General features: G+C 39.2%; 1 protein-coding gene across 1 annotated transcript; it reads right to left on the minus strand.

Annotated features, from left to right (window-relative positions):
• Positions 1 to 6,951: 6,951 nt before the first annotated feature.
• On the minus strand, positions 6,952 to 10,350 carry LOC141623795 (uncharacterized). Its single transcript, XM_074439938.1, has 3 exons — positions 10,024 to 10,350; positions 8,147 to 8,335; positions 6,952 to 7,638 (listed from the first exon to the last, which is right to left on the minus strand). The coding sequence occupies exons 1-3, from the start codon at positions 10,204 to 10,206 to the stop codon at positions 7,261 to 7,263; spliced, it is 750 nt and encodes a 249-aa protein (XP_074296039.1). The 5' UTR covers positions 10,207 to 10,350; the 3' UTR covers positions 6,952 to 7,260.
• Positions 10,351 to 23,867: the final 13,517 nt, after the last annotated feature.

A 23,867-nucleotide genomic window follows, 5' to 3' on the forward strand; every position in this document is an offset into this window, starting at 1 on the left:
TCGTATCCATATTATTATTTTAACTAAATGATAATGTGAATAATGGAATTCCCTGATTAGGGTTTCATCTCATTCATCAATATATAGGTACAATAAGTTAGTCAGTTGCCTAAATACAAGGAGCTAACTATGGGAAGGGAATATCTATGAGATATATACAATCACTAAAGATAATACGTAAAATATATACAATATTTACTAATACTCCCCCGTAGTCTAAGCGGGAGAGGAGCGGATGCTGAGGCTAGAACGGAACCGCGTAAACAGATGCTTGGGAAGACCTTTAGTGAAAATGTCGGCATATTGATATTCGGCTGGAACGTGAAGAACAGTGACTTTCCCAAGGCGTACCTGATCGCGAACAAAATGAATATCAATTTCAATGTGCTTAGTTCGCGATGTCTTTGAACAGGGGTTGCCAGACATGTACACAGTGGAGACGTTATCACAGTAAACTAAGCTGGCCGAGGTGATAGGAGCATGAAGCTCGAGAAGTAGGTTTCGTAGCCAACATGTCTCGGCAACTGTATTAGCAACACCCCTATATTCTGCTTCCGCGCTTGACTTAGAAACCGTAGCTTGGCATTTGACGGACCAAGATACCAAGTTATCACCAAGAAAAACACAATAGCCGGAAGTAGACCGTCGAGAGTCGGGACACCCACCCCAATCAGCGTCGGAGTATGCAGTGAGTTTGTGGGTAACTGACTTTGTAAGAGTAATACCATATTCAAGTGTCCCTTTAACATACCGTAAAATACGTTTCAAAAATTGGAAATGAGGCTCACGAGGGGCCTGCATAAACAGACAAACCTGTTGGACCGCATAAGGGATGTCGGGTCGAGTAATGGTAAGGTATTGCAAGGCCCCAGCTAGACGACGATAAAGCGTGGAATCAGCTAGTAAAGGACCCGCGGTGGCACTTAATTTCGACCGGCCGACGGGGAGTAGACACGGGGTTGCAGGAAGCCATTGAGGCGCGGCTTAAAATGTCACGGGCATATTGGCTTTGCGATAGGAACAGCCCAGTACGACTTCGAGTGACCTGTATCCCAAGGAAATGATGCAATTTCCCAAGGTCTGACATTGCAAATTCCGTCGATAAATCATCAATAATGCGCCGTAGTAAGGAATTGCTATTGGCTGTGAGTACAATATCATCAACATATAAAAGCATGTAAGCCATGTCAGTACCGTGTTTATAAATGAACAGTGAAGGATCACAGACACTGCTACAAAATCCCTTGGAAAGAATAAAGTTTGCGAACCGTTGATACCAAGCGCGAGGGGCTTGTTTAAGGCCATAAAGTGACTTGCGAAGTCGACAAACATGATGTGGCAACTTGGGATTGACAAAACTGGGGGGCTGATGCATATAGATGGTTTCGAGGAGGTCCCCATGTAAGAAAGCATTCTTTACATCTAATTGGTGAATGGGCCAAGACCGAGATACAGCAAGACTAAGAACGGTACGAATCGTAGTTGGTTTGACCACCGGGCTAAAAGTTTCATTACAATCAATCCCGACCTGTTGGCATTTGCCATTAACTACAAGGCGTGCCTTGTATCGTTGAAGAGTGCCATCGGACTTGAATTTGTGACGGTACAGCCACATACAGCGAATAACAGGAGCACTAGCGGGACGAGGTACAAGTTCCCAAGTGTCATTATCAATTAAAGCACGATACTCGTCAGTCATGGCGGTATTCCAGTGTGGGTCCTGGAGGGCAGCATGAGGGTTTTTGGGAACAGGGGAGATGGGTTTGTCGTGGGTGGTAGCAAGAATACGGGGTTTGAAAATCCCGTTCATTGCTCGGGTAGTCATACGATGGTCGCGAACAGAGGACGATGGTGGGTCAGGTGAGGGGTGGTGATGGGTAGTAGGGCCTTTTCGTGGGGATGGGGAGGGGGAGGGTTGGTTCGTGTTTTCAGGGGGTGTAGCGGGGGAGTAAGGGATGGATAGAGGTGTTGTGATTGGTGGCTGGGCAGAGGAGGTAGGAGAGTCAGGTGGAGGGGTTTGTGGTGAGTGGGGAGCTGTGGCAGGCGGTGTTTGGGTACGGGGTGAGGTGGGTTGGTCAGGGGGAGGGTCCACGGCGTGGTTGATTGAGCTAAGGAAGGCGTCAATGAGGGTGGGGCTTAGGTGACCGTTAGAGGGAGCACGAGTAGCAGACGGCAAAGGTTGAGCGAATGGGAGGACGGACTCATCGAAAGTGACGTGACGAGAAATAATGAGTTTACCAGTGGAGAGTTCGAGACACTTGTAACCACGAAACTCTTGTGGATAACCTAGGAAGACACACTTGGAGGACCGAGTAGCTAGTTTGTGTGGTGTTTTGGCGGTGAGATTTGGGTAGCAAGCGCAACTGAAAACACGAAGGTGAGAGTAAGAGGGGTTCTTGTGGAACAGAGCGGAAGTTGGTGTGCGGAAGTGGAGAATTTTGGTGGGCAATATGTTGTGGAGGTGGACTGCCGTGTGCAAAGAATCGACCCAAAAATCGAGGGGGACAGACGCGAGGTGTAAAAGGGCGAGAACAATTTCGTTTATGCGACGAATCATGCGTTCAGCCTTGCCATTTTGAGACGATGTTTGAGAGCACGAGAATCGAAAAACTAGACCGTGATGGTCAGCAAAATTTTTAAATTCGTGATTGTCGAATTCACGGCCTAAGTCACATTGAAAACTTTTGATAGGACGATGAAATTGCGTAGTGACATAATTTTGGAATTTGACAAATTTTGAGTAGGTTTCGGATTTGAATTTTAAAGGATAGACCCAAACAAATTGTGTGAAATTGTCAATTAAAATTAGGTAGTATTTATAACCTGCTTTACTTTTGACCGGCGATGTCCACAAATCGCTATGAATGATATCGAAAGGTGCGAGAGTAGTAGATAAAGAATCGGAAAAAGGCAATCGTTTGTGTTTGCTTATTTGACACGAATGGCATAAGGTAGCATTAGACTTGCTATTACAATCAATACGAGAATTTGTCTTTAAATAATGGAAAATAGAAGCACCTTGGTGTCCTAAACGGGAGTGCCAAACGTCATGGGAGAAAGCAAGAAAAATGGGACTGGACTCGGTGGATTGGGACGCGGCTGACACGGCTGACACGGGGTAGAGGTCGCCATCACTGTTGCTCCTCAAAATCAGATTCCCATTCGCTAAATCCTTCACAGAAAAACCACGCGTATCAAATTCAACGGATACATTGTTGTCTTTTGTAAATTGTCTTACGGATATAAGATTTTTAATGATTTTCGGGGTATATAAGACATTGTGAAGGTGAAGGTTGCGGTTGGGTGCGGTAATTTGAGTGTGGCCAGAGCCGTGTACTGGAATACTAGCGCCATTCCCGACATAAATTGAGCGAATCGTACTAGAATTGAGAGGGGAATGAAACATACCTGCGTCCGCGCTAAGATGAGATGATGCTCCCGTGTCCATGTAAAATGGACTGTGACCATAAGGCTGTAAATTAAGAGCATTAAAGGCCTGCCCAATATCAGTCAATTGAGCATCTTCAGAGGCAGCGACATTAGCTTGTCCAAAACCTACATTGGACTGTCGAGCTGTACTGTTGCTATTGCGAGAAAACGAGCGAGGGGCAGCTGGTTGTTGTGCAGGCCACGGCTGCCATGGGAGAGTCCACCCTGGGTAAGTGGGGTACGGACAAGGTGGCGGGGTCCACTGTGAAGGCCACCCCGGCATGGGTCCCCACATAGATGGTGACATAGTGGGTGTGGGTTGTTGTTTAGACTGTTTATTGCCTCCTCCTTTGTGACCAGAATTCGAACGCTTGCCGCCATTGTGACGGTTGCTACGGGATTGGGTGGACTTGGGTGCATCGTCCCAGTTCCGAGGGTCAGTAGGGGGGGTTGTTGATGTCACTAGGGCCGCGGGTTCGTCACGGCTATCGTGACGGTGATTTTCAAGCTCAATCATGCTACAGGCAGTTTCAAAATTGGGAAGGGTTTGGTTTATGTATGCCGCGACCGTGTCATACTCTTTGGGTAAGCCACGGACCAATTGTAGAACCAAACGTTGGTCGCTCCGACATCCGACAATGCTATTGACAATTCCTTCAGTCGTTGACAATAAGCATCAAAATTTGGAAACTTACCGAGTTTGAGATTGATGAATTCATGCTCGAGGCTAGCCGCACGCGCACCCTTGTTGTTGAGAAAGATGTTCTCAACCCGAGTCCATGCTTGACGGGCGGTAGAATCGCGTGTGAGGACACGGGGGAGCAGGTCATCTGACAAAGTGCCATAAATCCATTGTAAAACAATGGCATCGACCTCAGACCATGTCTCATACAACGGGTCCGTCGTCGGCGGAGCGGCGGTGCCGTCGATATGATGCAGAACCTTATAACCGCGAGCATGTAGCGTAAAAAGATCGACCCACAAGGAGTAGGAGACCTTAAGGCCATCGAGGACACGGACTTTATTTTGGATGTTTGTGACCGTGTACACTGGATGGAGGGAAGACTTAGGGGGTTCAGATTTTCCGTCAGCGGCCATTGTAGCGTGAGGCTAGGCGTGACGATGGAGGCCAAGATCTGTGAGGTTTGCCGTGAGCAAGAAGACGCAGTAGGTTTACCAAGACACTGATACCATGTGAATAATGGAATTCCCTGATTAGGGTTTCATCTCATTCATCAATATATAGGTACAATAAGTTAGTCAGTTGCCTAAATACAAGGAGCTAACTATGGGAAGGGAATATCTATGAGATATATACAATCACTAAAGATAATACGTAAAATATATACAATATTTACTAATAGATAAGTTATGAGTTTAAGACATCACTAAGATATAAGCAAGTCAAATTTCGACCCGACCCGACCCAAAATTCTCGAGCAGTAACCCGTTCGATATAGAACCCGAAATGAGCCGTTAATTTAAGTGAAACCCGACATGAACACGTCGACCCGTTCAGTCAAAGATAAACTAAAATAATTTTTATAAAAATATTAATATTTATTATATAATATATTTGAAAAAATAATTAAAAAACTAAAAATTGAATATGATTAAAATATTAATATTAAATATACTTTAGTTTTTAAAAAATATTTATCCGATGTATAAAATGCATTAGATACTAATTGTTGACACACACTTTGCCCCTAATAACCCGACCCATAACCCGTATTACTCTACCCGTATTTGAACCCACCGTACCCGACCTGTATGTTCCGACCCCCCAACCCGTTTGAGATCTATAGACAACATAAAGGATCTATAACCCCACTTAAATGGTGTAAAAAATTATCGGGAAAGTAATATCAAATGAATCCCGCCCTTCTACCCTTGTATACACATTAAAAAGTGATCGGAAAATAATAATAATAATAATAATAATAATAATAATAATAATAACAACAATAACAATAACAATAACAATAACAATAACAATAACAACAATAATAATAATAATAATAATAATAATAATAATAATAATAAATTATAAAATAAGAGAGTCCTTTATATAAAAAAAAATAAAAAAAAAAAAAAAAAAAAAATAATAATAATAATAATAATAATAATAATAATAATAATAATAATAATAATAATAATAATTCTTATAAATTGTATTCATAAATTATAGGTTAAGACAATCTCAACTTTGAAACTATCCATTTTTGTTAATAAAAAAAACGTTCATTTTTATTATTAAATTAATAAAAAAATTGTTTTTTTTATTTAATGAGTTAAAAATTATAAAATAAGAGAGTCTCACATCATGAGATGATCCATTTTTATAAAAAAAAAATCATTTAATGCTAACAAATAAATTGTCTTTCCACATTATAGAATCGTCTCACAGTATAAGGCCATCTTAATTTAATAATTAATGACAACCACAATAGCTGATGAAATATTTTTTTTACTGTTACTGTAGTTTGTAGATTTAACATGGTTAGGAGTACGTTTGTTTTTGGGAAGAGTACCATCAATATAGAAATTTAAAATATATTCCGTAATTTCGGTTATAAATTAGTTTTAGAATCATATATTCCGTAATTTTGCTTATACAAATATATTCCGTAATTTTGCTTGAAAGAATATCATATAGTTATAGACCTGTAATAAATTAGTTTATAATCTATTTTTGCTTAGATATTATATTTATATTTATTATTTATTTTATATGTTTTTATAATACGCAAAAGATTATATGGTTTTTAAAGATATATTGTGTAAGAACTTATATGTTTTTTAATTTTTAATTTTAAAGATATATTGTGTAAGGATGAGAGAGATTTTCAAAATATATATGAAATATACACCGAAATATATATTAGATATATACCATATTTGCCCATATATCATATTTGTCAGAATATCATATGTTAATTTTATCATAGGCTGCCATGTCATCTTTGCTAGTTTATTATGATGCCATGTCAGCAGCAAACTTAGAGGATTAATATATAGATAGAATAGAATAGATAGATGTGTAATTCATACAACAACAACATCAGAGCCTTAATCCCAAAATGATTTGGGGTCGGCTGACATGAATCATCCTTTCGAACTGTCCATGGGTGAACGCACGCCTCAAAATGCAAATAAAAAGGGAAGATGAAAAACAAAAAGGGAGAACGAAAATGTAATGGAAAGTCAAGGTGAACTTAGAGGTTTTAAAATCGAATTCCGTCTTTCTTTTATAAAAACTTAAAATTTAAATCGAGAGAAAAGATTAAAGCGATTTTTAAAAACCGAAATAGAGTTAAGGATCCGGAATGAACCAGGTCAAAACTATAAGAAAGTGGTTGTTGAAAAAGTGTGTAATAAAGGAGAGAAAAATAAATAAATTAATTTCTTTAAATTAAATGAATAAAAAAACACTAAATCTGTCAAAAACATCAAATACTAAAAATCCACATGTATCAATTGTCATGCTAAATAAATGTACAAGTTAGAACAAAATTCCACTTGGAACCCAAGTGATACTTTATAATCAACTCACAGCAACCTTAAGAAGCAACACCACAGGAGCAGTCCAAGAAACGCTTACGCTAAGAGGATCCAGAATGATGCGACCCATTAGCACAAAGCACAAAGCACAATGCACAATACAGATACCACTTGGATTTAAGCAAATCAAACACTTGTAGATACAGAAGTTTGCAGCTCAGGACAGTCAATTTACACAAATCAGTATCTTCATACAACTGGCAACTTCAAGCCATCTTGACTATATCCAATAGCATCCTCGGGTGTAAGAAGATAAATCACTTTCTTTCACTTCACGTGTTTAAGATCAACAGTTTTGAAACGAAATTTGTACCGAGGTTGTGTTTCTTCGTCGCTGTCATCATCATCATCATCATCATCGTCACTAGAACCATCATCAACACTATCCCAACGAGAGTAATCCAATTTAGAATGTCCTTTTGGCTTTTCGATTTCTCTCCAACCATTTGAAGGAGAATCGGAAGACAATGGACTACCATTCGGCCCAAAGCTAATATTTTCATCAACATCTTTCCGCTCATGTTTGACAGAAGTATCTTCTGCCTTTTGCAGCCAGTCACTATCCTCGGAGTTTTTATCTCTTTCCACTACGTCTTCACTTGTGTCATCATCCTCTTCCTCTTCCTCGGGGATTGGAGCAAGTGACTTCCTTAGAAAAAAAAAGCTAAAATATCAATTACATCTTATATCAACATAGATACGATATGAAATAAGAGTATCTTCTGTGACAGGGAAGTTCATTTGTTAACACTAACCTATTATATGCCATTCTGGAAGAAAACAGTAAGATCAATTAATGACAAAAGCAGTAACTTCAAGGACAATAGATTTTTCCAAGTAAAATTGACTACCAAACAGACTCTAGAATTCTTTCGCCATTATTCTCAAGTTTACGATTGTGTTCAGCGATTGAACGCAGAAAGAACATTTGGTTCCAAGCCTTAACCCGAGGGTATTGTCATTAAAAACATACTGCAGTTGAAGATAATTTGATATTCTTAGAATTTATAACATGGATAGAAGCAAATCTTCAGTGTTAAAAATTAAAAAATGGCACTGAAAAGGGATCTTAAATTCATTATAAGAGAATTTGAAGGATAGGGAAGCTTAACAACACTAATGTGATCATCATAAAACAGAGAGGAAGACATACCAATTGCGTTTTTAATCGTGTTTGAAGGTCAAGATATACTTCTGATGACGGATTCAACTCTAGAAGTCGATTAACATCAAATAGAGCTGATTGATACTCCTTGAGTGTTACCAGAGTTTGAGCTCGGAGCATTAAAGCTCCGGTGTGCCTATGGTCAAGCTCAAGAACTGATGTACATTCTTCAGACGCCTACATCATTAAGATAAAAAAGGCTCAATCAAGCAAACTTGTAACAGATAATTAGAAAGTTGGCAAAAAACATGGACAAGAGAATCTTCTTAGGTAATTGCTGCCAATGCCTTAAATTATTAAATGATACACCAACATAAACTCAAAATCAAGAAACTCGTATGATGGTAACTTTCTTTTGTTTGGTTTTACATAAACCGATGGTGATTCTACGATATAATAAGGAAGGTATGAACCTAGCATTACTATCTATCTTCTTTCACTCCTCTCTCCATTTTAAAGGTTGGGGTCAAGATGGTGGATAGTATAGGACCTTGTGTTCTCTTCCCCTGTCTTATATAGCTCTTCTAACTCCCATTTCAGCAATGAGGAGACATATCTAATTGGTAAAGTGCAGGGGGCTACATAGAAGCCTATAATCAATTAGATTCCATGAGCTTGAGTCAAAATTGCACACCAATTACGGTTATTATATGTGGGAATCATACATGATGCAGTTTTTGCGGCGGTTTTTTTTAAGAAGCTTGTATATCTATTTTAATTGTTTATTGTCGATATCATATCATGTTTGACAAGGAATTGACAATAATTATTTTGGCTAATTTGATCACGTTTTCAAAAAAAGCCAAAACTCTGCTTTATCTAAGCGGGAAAAAACTTGCTAGGAGAAACATCTTCGACCCTACGGCCCAGACCAATAGGGACTGAGTTGTCGCAAAGTGTTTTCTTACTGATCGCAAAGATAATGAGCAAAATAACACCAAAGTAATACGGCATTATAATATTATCATCAAGAGCTCTCACAAATAGCAGGTTTAGGTTCGAAGGTAAATTGCACGCAGCCATACTTATGTGTCAATAACTTAAAGAAGTTACTTCAGAATGATGCATGACGAAAACTCAGTCGAGAACAGCATACAGAAATGCTGCATAGTAATGAAAAGATGCGCAGCCAGTTTAGTTAAATGATCATTTTGCTTTATTTCGTCATAATCAAAAACAAAAGAATGAACTGTCATTGGCTTTAAATATTATGATACTGAAAATGATTTATTTTTCAATAAATTTCCCAACAAATAGACACTCCAAGAGCTTATTTCTAATTCCTATAAAATCCATCTACAAAAGAAAAACAAGCACTGGCTTACAAGCAGAACTCAATACACTACCGTCACCAAACAATCAGACATCCGATAAACTAATTATTCAACATAGTGCACGAATCAACATATCTCTTCAGTGCCTATAATATTTATCTGAAAACCATCATTCTCCACTAAATCGAATTTCTACTTTGATTCCTCGAAAAACAGCAAAACTGTATACTACGACCGTGATTCAGATGATATACAGAGTATATAGCGATTGGATACCGAACAAAAAGAACAGGCGACAACTCCATATCACATTTTACATGGTTCAAATCACACCATTTCCATATATAACAGAATGATTTCTGTAATACAAAATCTAGTAATCAAAAACCGTATATTTTCTGTGATCGAAAGCACTGGCTTTAATCAAAATCGTTAATTTAAGCAAACTAATTCTAAAAGCCAATGGAGTAACAAAACATGGCAACTGTGTACATGGATCGAAATCGCTAATTTAATCAAACTAATTAGAGGAGCAGACTAACAAAGAACAGACGATCAACAATAAAAAAAAAGGGAGGAATTCATCAAAACCTGAGTAAAATTGTGTAATTTAAGAAAACAAGCAGCGCGATTACTGTGAAGAGCGATCCTTTGAGGAGTAGTTTTGGCAAAGGAAAGAGCAATAGAGTATAACTCTAATGCTTCCGCGAAAAGCCCTTCTCTGTATAACTGATGTGCTCTCTCCACCTTGTTCGCCGCCACTGCCGCCGCCATCTCTTTATCGCTCCGACTAGCACTGGCCTAGCTAATCTCAAATAAATCCCTTAAATATAGACTTGTCAAATGGGTCAAGCGTTGTTCATTTTCGAGTCAATATTTTGTTTTTTTTTTTGTTTTTTTTTTTTTTTTGACAGCTGTAAATAAAGGTTTAGTTTAAGTAGTTTCTTGTTGAATTATGCAAGATAAATGCCATTTAAACGCCTTTAATAAAATTAAAACATAAGAATGAAAAAGCTAAAAAAGAACGAATGTCCTCTAGAATGCCCGTAATCCCGTGATCATCCTTGTCGGCTCCTCCGCTAATTGGTTGATAAGTTGCAAGCGATCCAAAGAGATGTCCAGATGAAGATGTCGCCACTCTTGTGCCCATAGTACTATATCTCGAACCCCCATGGCTTCAGCCTGTAGTGCCGATTCCGCTCTCGTGCGCACTTGTCTCCGTCCCAGTTCACTTCCCATATCATCATAAGCAATCCACCCGAAGGCCGCCTCAAAATTCTGCTTCAAATGGCATCTACCTTCACCCGTATCACCGCACATCCGTTCGGCATGCCGAGAATACACACCGGGTGACCATCTCGAATAACCAAAGATTCCTCTTGAAGAGTCCCTTCCTCATCCGATCTCCCGCTACCTTGGCCCATTTTTTTATCAAGGACTTCCTCGATGTTCACTCGTTCTCGGATAGCCCGATAGATCATATTGGTGATAATATGCGAGTTGACATCCTGATCCTGGAATCTGATCCTATTTCGCGTAGTCCATAGGGCCCATAATGTAGCCACGAAAGAAATCACTTGATAGATCCCCTCTTCCTTTTTGGCTAAATAGCGGATCCAGTTGCAAATCCAATCAGAGATAGAGACGCCCTCGGCTCCTTCTACCCGAATGCCTAAATCGAGCCCCGCCGATTCGACTTGAGAAACCGCAGTCGCGGAAAAGATGCTCAGGCGTTTCCAAAGCCTGTTGACCCCTGCCACACATACCGCATGATGGATCCACGTCAATACTCCGCTTGTAGAATTCATGCCCAGTCGGTAAAACATTGGTAATAATTTTCCATATGAGAAGCTTCCACATCTGTGGAATTGGCAACTTCAAAGTATTGTCCGACAAAAAGCTCGCCGATCATTGAGTCTACTTTTGTCTTTAACGTTCCTACTCGATCATGTAATCCTCAAAGATTATTCCGTAGGCACTCTTCACCGTAAAGACACCCGACGTCGTGTGGGGCCAATAAATCTTATCCCTGAGTCTTACTTCACAACGCGGTATAGCCAATATCCGCATAGTCCATTCTTCCGTGAAAAGACTCTTTATGATGCCTTCATTCCAGTTACCATCAGATAGTAGAAGATCCCTTACCTGTAAGTTAGCAAGGTGACTCGTGTTGAGGCCTAGCCATTCATTTCTGGGTTCCGGCCTTTCTCCCCCCACACACCTTTCCGTCCACACGTTTATCTTCGAGGCGATACCAGGCTTCCAGCCGATATTCTCCAGCACAAAAGATAGCCCATGGAGGATGCTACGTACTCCCCAAGAGCATCCAGTACCCCTGATAGGATGTATCCCATGCTGAAAAGTTGTTGTCCCATAGATCTTTTGTCGGAAAATCCTGCAAAAAAGAGAGTTCTCGCGAGATACAAGTCGCCATCCATGTTTGGCCAAAAGAGCTTGATTGAGGCATTGAACATTCCGAATGCCAAGCCCACCCGCACTCTTCGGCAAACTTAGGAAATTTTTGCTACACCAGTGGAGTTTATTCCCCAACTTACATCCCGCCCACCAAAATTGTGTCAAAATAGAATTAATCTTTTTGCCACACTTACCTAACTTTGAAGACCGATAGAAAGTAGTTTGAGAGATTGGATAGAACCGATGAAATCAGAGTAAGTCGTCCTGCTGGTGATAGAAAAATCCCATTCCATGAAGAAATACGTCTGGTGACATGATCAATAATGGCAGCAAAAATCCCTTTCTTAGACTCTTTAAATTCCGCCGGGATCCCAAGATATTTCCCAATTCCATTATTCTTCTTGATATTGAATGCTTTCATAATCTTCTGGGCCTTAATCAGAGTGGTATTCTGACTAAAGAGAATTCCCGATTTTTCCACATTTATTTTTTGCCCTGACGCATTACGAGTCATTGATAATATGCACCGGATGGGCTCTGATATCCTCTTTATCCTTGAAAAAGAAAATTGAATCATCCGCAAAGAAGAGGTGTGTAATTGGTCGCACTTCCCTAACTAATTGAATTCCATGAATCAGCCTTAGCTCATTAGCTTGTGCAATATTTCGGGAAAGGACTTCCATGCATAGAATGAACAGGTAGGGGGATAGGGGATCACCTTGTCGAAGGCCGCACTGAGGTTTGAATTGTGGTAGTGGGATCCCATTCATCAGAATTTCATAGCTCACTGAAGTAACGCAATTCATCATAAGCGTTATCAATGATTGAGGGAATCCATACCTCACCAAGACCGCTTCCAAGAAATCCCATCTAACTCGGTCGTACGCCTTACTCATATCCGCTTTAAAAGCACATAAAGCTTGCCGTCCATACCGGTGTATCGTTATTTTATTAATGGCCTCATGAGCCACGAGGATATTGTCACTAATGCTCCTGCCTGGGAGAAAAGCATTTTGTGTTTCGCTGACCAGTGAACCCATCACCCTTGCCAAGCGATTAGCAATACATTTTGTCACAATCCTCATCGTCACGTTACAAAGACTAATGGGGCGGTAATCCGAAACTCCTTCCGAGCTCTCTTTTAAGAGAGCAAAAAAAGAAGGTGCGTTTTGTATTAATAACAATCAAATAGCGTTATACACTTATACTTGGGGCGTGGAGTTCTTGTAATGTTGTTGTCAAGAAGGAGTACTGTATCCGGGAGTAGGCGGTCGGCCGGATCGGAGGAGTCGGTCACCTCTCCAGTGTATGCTCTGGTGGCAGAACCGGAGGAAGGTGAGGCGATTTCGAAGCCCGTGAATCCTGAGTGGGAGCGGGTTTTGGATGCTATTCCCTGTGTTCGGAGTCGGCAATGGGATGCCTGTGCCGTGACCGAGTAAGAAAGGCATTTTGGAATCTTCTCTATGGAAATCCGAGGCTGGCCGTGGTACGGGCCGAGGCTATGTGGATTGTATCTGTTGGGGTTAGTGTCCTTAACAGTTAGTGCAAGGACTTATAAACCTCTTAAAAGGATCAAAGGGTATACTTTGTATCATAATCAGTTGATCCACGTTTATCAATAACGGTTGGCTTGCTAGATAAGTTTGACGTTATTGTCATACGGATGGCGGTGATCAATCTGTCCCTAAAAGTCACACCTATAGGATACGTCTTGAGTGACGTGACGGTATGAAAATACAGTCATGTAGATGCCAAATTTGACTAACCAGTTAGTCTGAGTTATTTGACTAATAATTAGTCAAAATGTGATGGTGAGATATTATATTTAATACGGATTAAATATCATGAGCTAAAAAGCGAATTAACTATTAATTCGTAAATTTAAATATAAGCGTTTTATATTTAAATTAAATGTATATTGAATATAATTATACAATACTGTTTTGTCGGACATGTATTAATAATTCAACTAACCCGTATTATTAGTTGATGCCTTAATTTCCGATAACCGATAACAGTTTATAATGAAACCGCGTCGTATACATTTAGTAAGCTATGGACCGGACCGCAAGTTTAAGTGAAGAGAAAATGAAAAGCCCAAATGGGCTCCTCTCACTCGGTTTGGCCGAGACACACAAGGACAAAAGGAGAGCTTCTCCTCTTTGTCTAACCTAATTCATTTTTGCAAAATAATTAGGTTTTTTGGAATTGTGCCTCCCGAATTCGGATCTCACATCCAACACAACTCACAAAACTATCCCCTCGATATTGCAAGGCAATTAGGGGATCATCTCTAGCACAAGGGCATTACTCGGACTATCTTGGGTGCATCGTTTAGGAGGAGATTTGCTTTAATCTCTCATTGCCTTTTGCACTAGGACCGAAGGTTACTTCTACATCTTTATCGTTTTCATCTTGTTTTTCGTTTTATGACTATAAACTACATATGAATTTTGCGTTATAATCCTACAATTAAAGGGTATTATACGGATAATAACCTACAAGCGGTATCAGAGCGAGGCCACGCAATTTTTTATATGTGTTTTTCATTAAACGATTTTGAAATCGATGAATTTTGTCTTAAATTTGTCTCGGCTGAAATTTTTTTTTGTCACGGCACAAATTTTTTTTCGGCAATAATTTTTATTGCTGCGTTTTTCTTTGTGTTGGGACCCGTGTCTAGTTTACACGGTTGTGATTTTGTCTTGTTTTTCATTTTAATCTTTGCATATTGCATTGTAATCGATATTCATTGCGATATAAAGAAGATCCGTCAAAATGATTGCATCAAATTTTCGTGTGGCAAATTTTTTTTATCTCGAAAATTCTGGAAAACCGTGCTTCAAGTGTCACGGCCTGTTTTTCCTATATTTTGCATTGATTTGCGTGCCACACAATTTTATTAGATCGTTCGATCTCTTGTTTTCGTGTTGTTCTTAGCGATTTGTTGTTTTAATCGATAATTACAACAAAATGTGAAGAACATGTCAATTGTATTTTTATTTTAATCCGGATTAGAGTAAATTGCAATTGTGTTTTAATCAAACCGTTTTGTTTTGATCCTTTATGCTCACGTTTTGAGCCGCGTAAAAATTTTTTTTTAGCCACTTGAAGCTCTCGGCATTTCTCCGTGTTTTAAAAAAAATTTTTTTGGCCCTGGTACTGTTTCACGTCAACAAGATGAAGAAAAAAAAAAATTTCTGTTTTTTCTTTCGCCCCTTTTATGCATAAAACGTTTTTTTATGCTCTCGCTTGTTAGTGAAACGGTTCACCCACGTAAATTAAAGTTACTTTAAAATTTTAAAGTAACGGATTATATCGAATTAAAATTAAGTTGATGAAGCGATTTTGTCACATAATTTTAATTATCTTTGGTGGTTTGGATAAATTAAACATAATTACGGAATTATGTCACGAATTAATTTAATTTAGTTGATGCATTATATTTATCGTTTTATTATATACATTTTGAATGTTTTGAATGCCTTTTAATTACGTATTTAATTATTTTGCAAACGGTTGTAACTTAGTGTGGCCTTAGTAGAACGTGTTACCGTAATGATGGAACACGGTCTTGGTTGTATTTTGAGATCTCGTATCTCCATTTTTATTTCTTTTAATTACGCTTTTATTTAGAATGTAAATAGGTTTATGTTTGTAAATTTTAAATTGTAATTCTTGAGAAGACTAAAGATGGAGACCGAATGCTCACTCCCGCTACTTGGATAAAGATGGAACATCAAGACAAGCTTTTCGGGTCCAACGGTGGATTCCAAAGTTGTATTTTGTTCTTTTACTAGGATAGGCCACACTAGGATTTTTTATTTACGTATCGCATTCATTTATTTATTTTTATGTAACGATAGTATGCATCATATTCCGCCTAAAACCAAACCACCTAATTATTGCATGAAAACTGACACATATAGAGGTCACGAGTTAGTTTTCATTGACATTCGTATGTCACACGATCATGCTAAGCCATCACCTAAATTGATTCATTCACGCAGACGCTAGTTTTTCGTTCACTTAAAATGAATTATAATTAAGTTGATGGGATCTTCCTCGTATAAACCAAAATTGAGAACGGTCTTTATAGGTCAAACTCCAAGGACTCCCTTCTTCGTCGGTAGGCATACTATGACCCCTTCTACGTCGGGTAAATTGGAACCGATTGACTTATTTTATCTCAACACTGTGGTCACTCGTACGATCCTGTGACTATGGTGGACAATAGATAGGATTTACGGAAATCTATCGACCAAGAGTTCTTCCGTAAGAATTAGCTAAACAGTTGGCTTATCAATTTACGGAAATTGAGTCTTGGGATCACTTGTATCTTTCTTGAGGGAGATCAATTATGCAAGTGCGAGAGTCTACATGTTTTAAAATGAATTTTAAAATAGACTTAAATCACCTCGATGAGTTGCTTATTTCGTTTTGTTTTTCTTTCTTTTTCAGTGTAGATCACGATTTTAAACCGCTAAAAACAAATGGTCGGTTCAAGTGATAACCCAATGCCAAGTGCCACATTGGACCGTGAGTCCTGGCTTCGATCTTCATGAATCGATGAATCAGTCTACTCGATCAAGAATGATGGATCCAACTTCGCGGACCGGGAGGCGGCATTACGGAATCTTTGCCGACGGGGAAGCTCAAATATCTATTAGAGCCACTCCCGCAAACCCAGGTCCCACGGCTAGAGTCGCTTTGAAATCACCAAGTTTAATGATTTATGTATGGAAGCGGGTGCGATTAAAAACGTACTCATTTTTGCAATGGAATCCAATTTGCATAAACGCTTCATAGCCCATGGTGCAAACAAGATTTTCACCACGCTCACTAAGGAATTCTCGAAAGCACCGAGAATCGTGACCTATGAGCATACCACTCGCTTCTTTGATGCGAGACTCGAAAGGGCCAACCGGTTAGCCCACACATTCTCAGCATGATTGAGAATGTCGAGAAACGGGAGACCTTTAACTGTAACATCAGCGAGAATATTGTTATCGACCGTATTCTTCATTCACTCCACGATGGTTATTCGCAATTTAGAGCGAATTACTATATGAATGATTTGAAGAAGACTCCCCATGAACCGCACTCCTCCTCGTACGACACCGAGAAGGACATGAAGTTCAGTGGGAGCATGAAACAAGATGTTCTCGTTGTGTCAAATAAAGGAAAGGGTAAGGGCAAAGCTCGAGGCAAACCTAGCGTAGGGGTAAGGCGAAGTTCAAGAAGTCGGGCTCGGTAAGAGTGGTCCCGGTGAGTCGAGTAACTCATCAAAGCGCGACAAAGAGCAAGAAAGATAACATGGAATGCCATCACCGCCACATGACTGGGCATTGGAGGCGTACATGTCCTGTTTATCATGAGGACTTAAAGGCAGGTCGTGTTAAACCTGTTGGTATGTCTTCTCTCTCTTCTACTTTTATTCATATGATTGAGATTAACCACGCAAGTTACGGAACTTGGGTACTTGATACCGGTTGTGGTTCTCATCCTGTAATCATGTGCAGGGGCTCCGAAACATCGAACCCCTCGTAAAGGGTGAGGTGGACCTGCGTGTTGGGAATGGAGCAAGAGTGGCTGCCATCTCAAAGGGGACATATGTGATCCAGCTTCCTAGCGGATTTGAGTTATCATTATATGATTGCTATTATGTTCCTAGTCTTTCAAAAACATTATTTCGGTTTACGCACTTGACAAACTTGGTTTTTCATTTGTAATAGAAAATAATGCTTGCATTTTCTCTTTACACAATATGATTTATGGCAAGGCAGTCTCCTTGAACGGAATTTATGTTTTAGATCAGACGACCGAAATATTACACGTAATGAATAAAAAGTTAAAGGTAGGTGATAAAGATCAAACATATCTATGGCACTGCCGCATGGGACACATTAATGAGAAACGCGTAAAACAGCTCATTAAAAATGGAGCTATCTCGGCCTTTGATTTTCAATCATTTGGCACGTGTGAATCATGTCTCATCGGTAAGATGACTCGTATATCCTTCAAAGGTGTTGGAATGCGTCTTTGCTGACCTATTAGGGCTCATACACACAGATGTATGTGGACCTATGTCAATCACCGCACGAGAAGGCTATAGGTATTTCATCACTTTCACGGATGATTTAAGTAGATATGGTTATGTCTACTTAATGAAGCACAAAAGTGAATCCTTTGAGAAATTCAAAGAATACCAAAATAGGGTACAGAACCTACTTGGTAGAAAGATAAAAACACTACGTTCAGATCGTGGTGGCGAGTATCTTTCTCACGAGTTTGATCAACACCTTAAAGACCGTGGGATCGCCCTACGCTTAACTCCACCGAACACCTCACCAATGGTGTGTCCGAACGGAGAAATCGAACACTACTTGATATGGTTCGATCCATGATGAGTCACACGGTTTTACCCGATTCATTATGGGGTTATGCTCTTTTGTCACCGCTCTAATACTTAACCGAAGTCCGTCTAAAGTCATGACAAAACTCCATATGAACTATGGAAGGGAACGGTCCCTAACTTGTCCTTTATACGGGTTTGGGGCTGCGAGGCTTATGTCAAGTGGAGACCAAGATAAGCTCACCCGCGATCGGTCAAGACATACTTTATAGGTTATCCTAAAGGATCACGTGGTCATTACTTCTATTCGCCAACCGAACAACGTGTTTTTGTTGCGGCTAGTGCGACATTCTTAGAGAAGGAATTTCTCGAGAATGCAAAGAGTGATAGAACCTTCGACCTGTCGGAGATTCCAGAACCAAACACCGAGCAACCATTGGAGGAACCTATTCCTTCAATCCCTACTGTAAATATCCCCGAGGAACCTAGGAGGTCGGGAAGAGTCTCTATTCCTCCAGCATGATACATTGGTATGGTCGAGGAACATGATATAGATGATGTTCTACTCTTGACGAGTAGTGAACCCGCAACCTATAAAGGTGCCATGACTAGTTCTGACTCAAAGCTATGGCTTGAGGCCATGCAATCCGAGATGGACTCTATGTATGAGAACAACGTATGGGATCTTGTTGACTTACCTGCTAAGGTTCGTCCCCTTCAATGCAAATGGCTTTACAAGATAAAACATTATGTGGAAGGCCAACAAGATATCTACAAAGCACGACTAGTTGCTAAAGGTTTCACCCAAGTGCCAGGTTTGCACTACGATGAGATTTTTGCACCCGTAGTCATGCTGCGTTCCATCCGGATTATCTTAGCGATTGCCGCTTTTCATGACTATGAAATTTGGCAAATGGACGTGAAAACCGCCTTCTTAAACGGCTTTTTGGAGGAAGAGTTGTACATGGTACAACCCGAAGGTTTTATCGATCCAAAGACATCCTAAGAAAGTGTGCAAGCTTTAGCGTTCCATTTATGGACTTAAGCAAGCATCAAGGAGTTGGAATCATCGCTTCGACCAAGTGATAAAAGAAAATGGATTTACTCGATCGATCGAGGAACCATGTTTATATATCAAGTCGAGTGGGAGCAAGATTGTCTTCCTAATATTGTATGTTGACGACATACTCCCGATTGGGAATGACATACCTCTCTTAACTTCGGTGAAAGTATGGTTGAAAAACCATTTCCAGATGAAAGATCCGGGAGAGGCACAAAGAATTCTAGGCATCCGTATCTATCGAGATAGATCACGACGGATGCTATCTCTCGATCGGAGTCTTACATAGACAAAGTCCTAGAGAGATTCAAAGATGACTAACTCCAAGAAGGGGTTCCTTCCTATGGCTCCAGGGGTGCATTTGAGCAAGTCTCGGGCACCAGAGACACCGGAAGAGAAAGAGCGCATGGCACGGATACCTTATGCCTCGGCAATAGGATCTATCATGTATGCCATGATATGCACACGCCCCGACGTGGCATATGCATTGAGTATGACAAGTCGATTCCAACAAAGATCCGGTGAATCACATTGGTTGGCTGTCAAGAACATTCTTAAGTACCTACGGAGGACTAAAGATTGGGCTTTGACTTATGGAGGCGAACAAAAGCTATGCGCAACCGATTCTGCAGATGCTAGCTTCCAAACGGATCGTGATGACTCGAAATCTCGATCGGATTCGTTTTTACTCTTAATGGCGCTGCGATCAATGGAAGAGTTCGAAACAAACTTACATTACAGAGATTCTACGACTGAGTCCGAGTACTATCTTTGCGTCTGAAGCTACAAAGGAAGCGATATGGATGCGTCAATTCTTACATGGGCTATCTGTAGTGCCTAGTTCGAATGACCCGATCACCATCTATTGCGACAATAGTGGTGCCATCTTCCAAGCTAAGGAGCCAAAGTCTAGCAACAAGTCTAGACATGTACAACGGAAAGCTCATCTAATCCGGATTACGTGGAGCAAAAGACATGAGTGATAGAAAAGATTGCTACAGATGACAACATAGCAGATCCTCTCACTAAAGCATTACGACAAGATAAGCATGAAGGGCACGTTAATTCCATGGGAATTAAACGTGTTCCTAAGTTGTAGTACTCTTTTATGGATCAGATTCATTCCCTTTTGTACTCTATACAACATCATCGTTTTGATATTTATATATTTTGTTTTTCATGTGGATTTGTACGACAAATTTTGAACACCACAAAGTGAATCGCAAAAACATTATATTTTTAGTCCTTAATTGCCCACATGAGCTGATAACTCTTGCAATTATTTTGTGACGTTGGTTGATGGTGGGTTCAACGAGCCATAAGTCAACCAGTTGACTGACCAATCACAGAGGCGAATTATACGGATATTTCGTAGGACACAATTGTGACATCGACGTGGAGTCCTAAATGTTTTATAACATTCGATGCCCGGTCGTGGATAGGACCTCCATGGTGATCCTAAGAGTCGATTCTTTTGACTATCGACTGTCTCTTGAGACTAAGGCAGATTTTGGGTGACTTTGGTTTCTTTCTCACGGTCATCCGTAACAGGGGGCCAAGTAGATTGTTTCTGGGTCATTTCATGCTGTGCTTAGATCGGAAGGAGTTCGAGTTGAAGGAAATATTCAGCCTTTATCAGGTACTCGATATTTTTCAGGGCCACTCGAGGAGCTGTAACTGAAATGCATGGCCATGCTCGGATACGGATTCGTTTTATCAGTTGAGTTACTCTCTAGTCGGGGAAACCACTCTAGATACAGATCGATTGTAAAATACGACCTTTGTGGATCCGGATCTGCAAATTGTTTTACATTGAGTGGGAGAAATTTTAAATGAATATGAGAATCGGTTATCGCACATACACTTGTTCGGACAAGTGGGAGTTTGTTGGAGGTAGTGTCCTCCAGTTAGTGCGGATAACGTCATTGCACATACACTTGTACGGACAAGTGGGAGCTTGTTGGGGTTAGTGTCCTTAACAGTTAGTGCAAGGACTTATAAACCTCTTAAAAGGATCAAAGGGTATACTTTGTATCATAATCAGTTGATCCACGTTTATCAATAACGGTTGGCTTGCTAGATAAGTTTGACGTTATTGTCATACAGATGGCGGTGATCAACTGGTCCCTAAAAGTCACACCTATAGGATACGTCTTGAGTGACGTGACGGTATGAAAATACAGTCATGTAGATGCCAAATTTGACTAACCAGTTAGTCTGAGTTATTTGACTAATAATTAGTCAAAATGTGATGGTGAGATATTATATTTAATACGGATTAAATATCATGAGCTAAAGGCGAATTAACCGATTAATTAAGTAAATTTAAATATAAGCGTTTTATATTTAAATTAAATGTATATTGAATATAATTATACAATACTGTTTTGTCGGACATGTATTAATAATTCAACTAACCCGTATTATTAGTTGATGCCTTAATTTCCGATAACCGATAACAGTTTATAATGAAACCGCGTCGTATACATTTAGTAAGCTATGGACCGGACCGCAAGTTTAAGTGAAGAGAAAATGAAAAGCCCAAATGGGCTCCTCTCACTCGGTTTGGCCGAGACACACAAGGACAAAAGGAGAGCTTCTCCTCTTTGTCTAACCTAATTCATTTTTGCAAAATAATTAGGTTTTTGGGAATTGTGCCTCCCGAATTCCGGATCTCACATCCAACACAACTCACAAAACTATCCCCTCGATATTGCAAGGCAATTAGGGGATCATCTCTAGCACAAGGGCATTACTCGGACTATCTTGGGTGCATCGTTTAGGAGGAGATTTGCTTTAATCTCTCATTGCCTTTTGCACTAGGACCGAAGGTTACTTCTACATCTTTATCGTTTTCATCTTGTTTTTCGTTTTATGACTATAAACTACATATGAATTTTGCGTTATAATCCTACAATTAAAGGGTATTATACGGATAATAACCTACAGTATCCGTGGTGGCTAAGGATAAGGACTTCTGTAATACCCCGTATTTAAGACAAGATTAATGGTTAATCAGACGGTGGAATTATATTAAAACTAGTTTTGTGACCCGTGAGAATCACGGGTTTGATTGTTTTTGTTATTTTATTTTTGCTGTATCGTTCATGAATGCGTTATTCGGCTTGTTAGTCTCTTGCTTATTATCTTGGAAATATGTTGGTAGGATACCTAAGCAAGGCAATAAAGAGGGTCCTGTCACAGATATATTATAGCACTAAAACCCATGAATCCCTCATTTTAAAAAAAACATACGAATGTCCATTATCTGATTTCGAAAGCTGGTATTGCATATAAATTAAATGGGAAATTGTATTGTCTTGTGTTTCATAAGAGCACTTTAAACAACTTATTCTCAAAGCCTATAAGCAAAGTCAACACAAATTATGAGAAAACGTAAAATTGCATCCAAACAGTGGAATATTAACTTTGCAAACTACTCTTATTTTGCTACGGTCCTCATTGTCTTTGTCCTTTTACTGATTGTTGTCTTGTTGTGTTAATTACTATCGGTCCCCTTTCTGTTTTTGTTCCCTGCTTTTTTTACGGTGTTTAGATTGTCTCTGGATTTCGAGGGCACTTGGTTTTGTCACGATGGTTATTCAGTTCACTCAACATTGACGGCTTTTGGTATTCTAGTACTTGATATATTGTTTTTAGTGTTGTTTTGGTGCGTTCGAAGAACCTTGGTCCTATTTTTATCCGACAAAGAAAAAAAATGTTGGACACTTGGACATCTAATTCTATTCCTTATTACCTAACGTATTCTAATAAAAAAAGAAATGTAAAATAAAGTAAATAAAGTAAATATGTAAAATATATAAATGAATGGATGGTAATGATATTTTATAACTGAATTTTACATATTGCCTTTAGTCAATTAGAGACGAAATGAATAATGCGCAGAAAGCGCTTTGTTAAAATACAACGTATGTTTATCTTACTAATTAGGCTAAATTTACAAGTTTATTTTCTTAAATGCAATGAAGTTTGTTAAACTTTTAACAAATAATACATTTACAATTCTTGTCGATTCGTCGGTCTTGCAACATCGTCCTTGTAAATTCAATTGATTTCCAACGTATTGGGAAAAATATTATTGAAATGATTTTTGTATAACGAAAGACCTAAGTGATATACTTAAACTATTAGCAAGGAGTTGATGACATGTGACTTATACAAATAAAATTTTAGACTAAATACGCATTCAATCGTTTTAAAAATAAATTTTATGTGAGCAATTTTGGAGAGGATACACAAGAAAATGTATTTGTTAAACAATGGACATCATTCTAGTTTCATTTCTATATCTCTTGTCAATCAGAGTCATCTCTATATCTTTTGTTGTTGGTGAACTTTTATGTGAGTAGCTTTAACGCCTATCCCAATGAATTTCAAAGAAATAAGGATACACAATTTGTATTATTATACTTCTTCAATTTTTTTAATTATCACCTCATTTGCTTGTGTGCAATAATTAAGATTAAGAAAAGATAAAAACCAATTGAAAATAAAAGGAAAAAGTTTGCAATTGGTGGAGTAATGTGAGAATTTTACCATTAAACGATGACATTATTTTGTAATTTAAAAAAAAAACGTTATAAG

This window comes from Silene latifolia, chromosome X, assembly GCF_048544455.1.
Source record: "Silene latifolia isolate original U9 population chromosome X, ASM4854445v1, whole genome shotgun sequence".
Lineage (NCBI taxonomy): Eukaryota > Viridiplantae > Streptophyta > Magnoliopsida > Caryophyllales > Caryophyllaceae > Silene > Silene latifolia.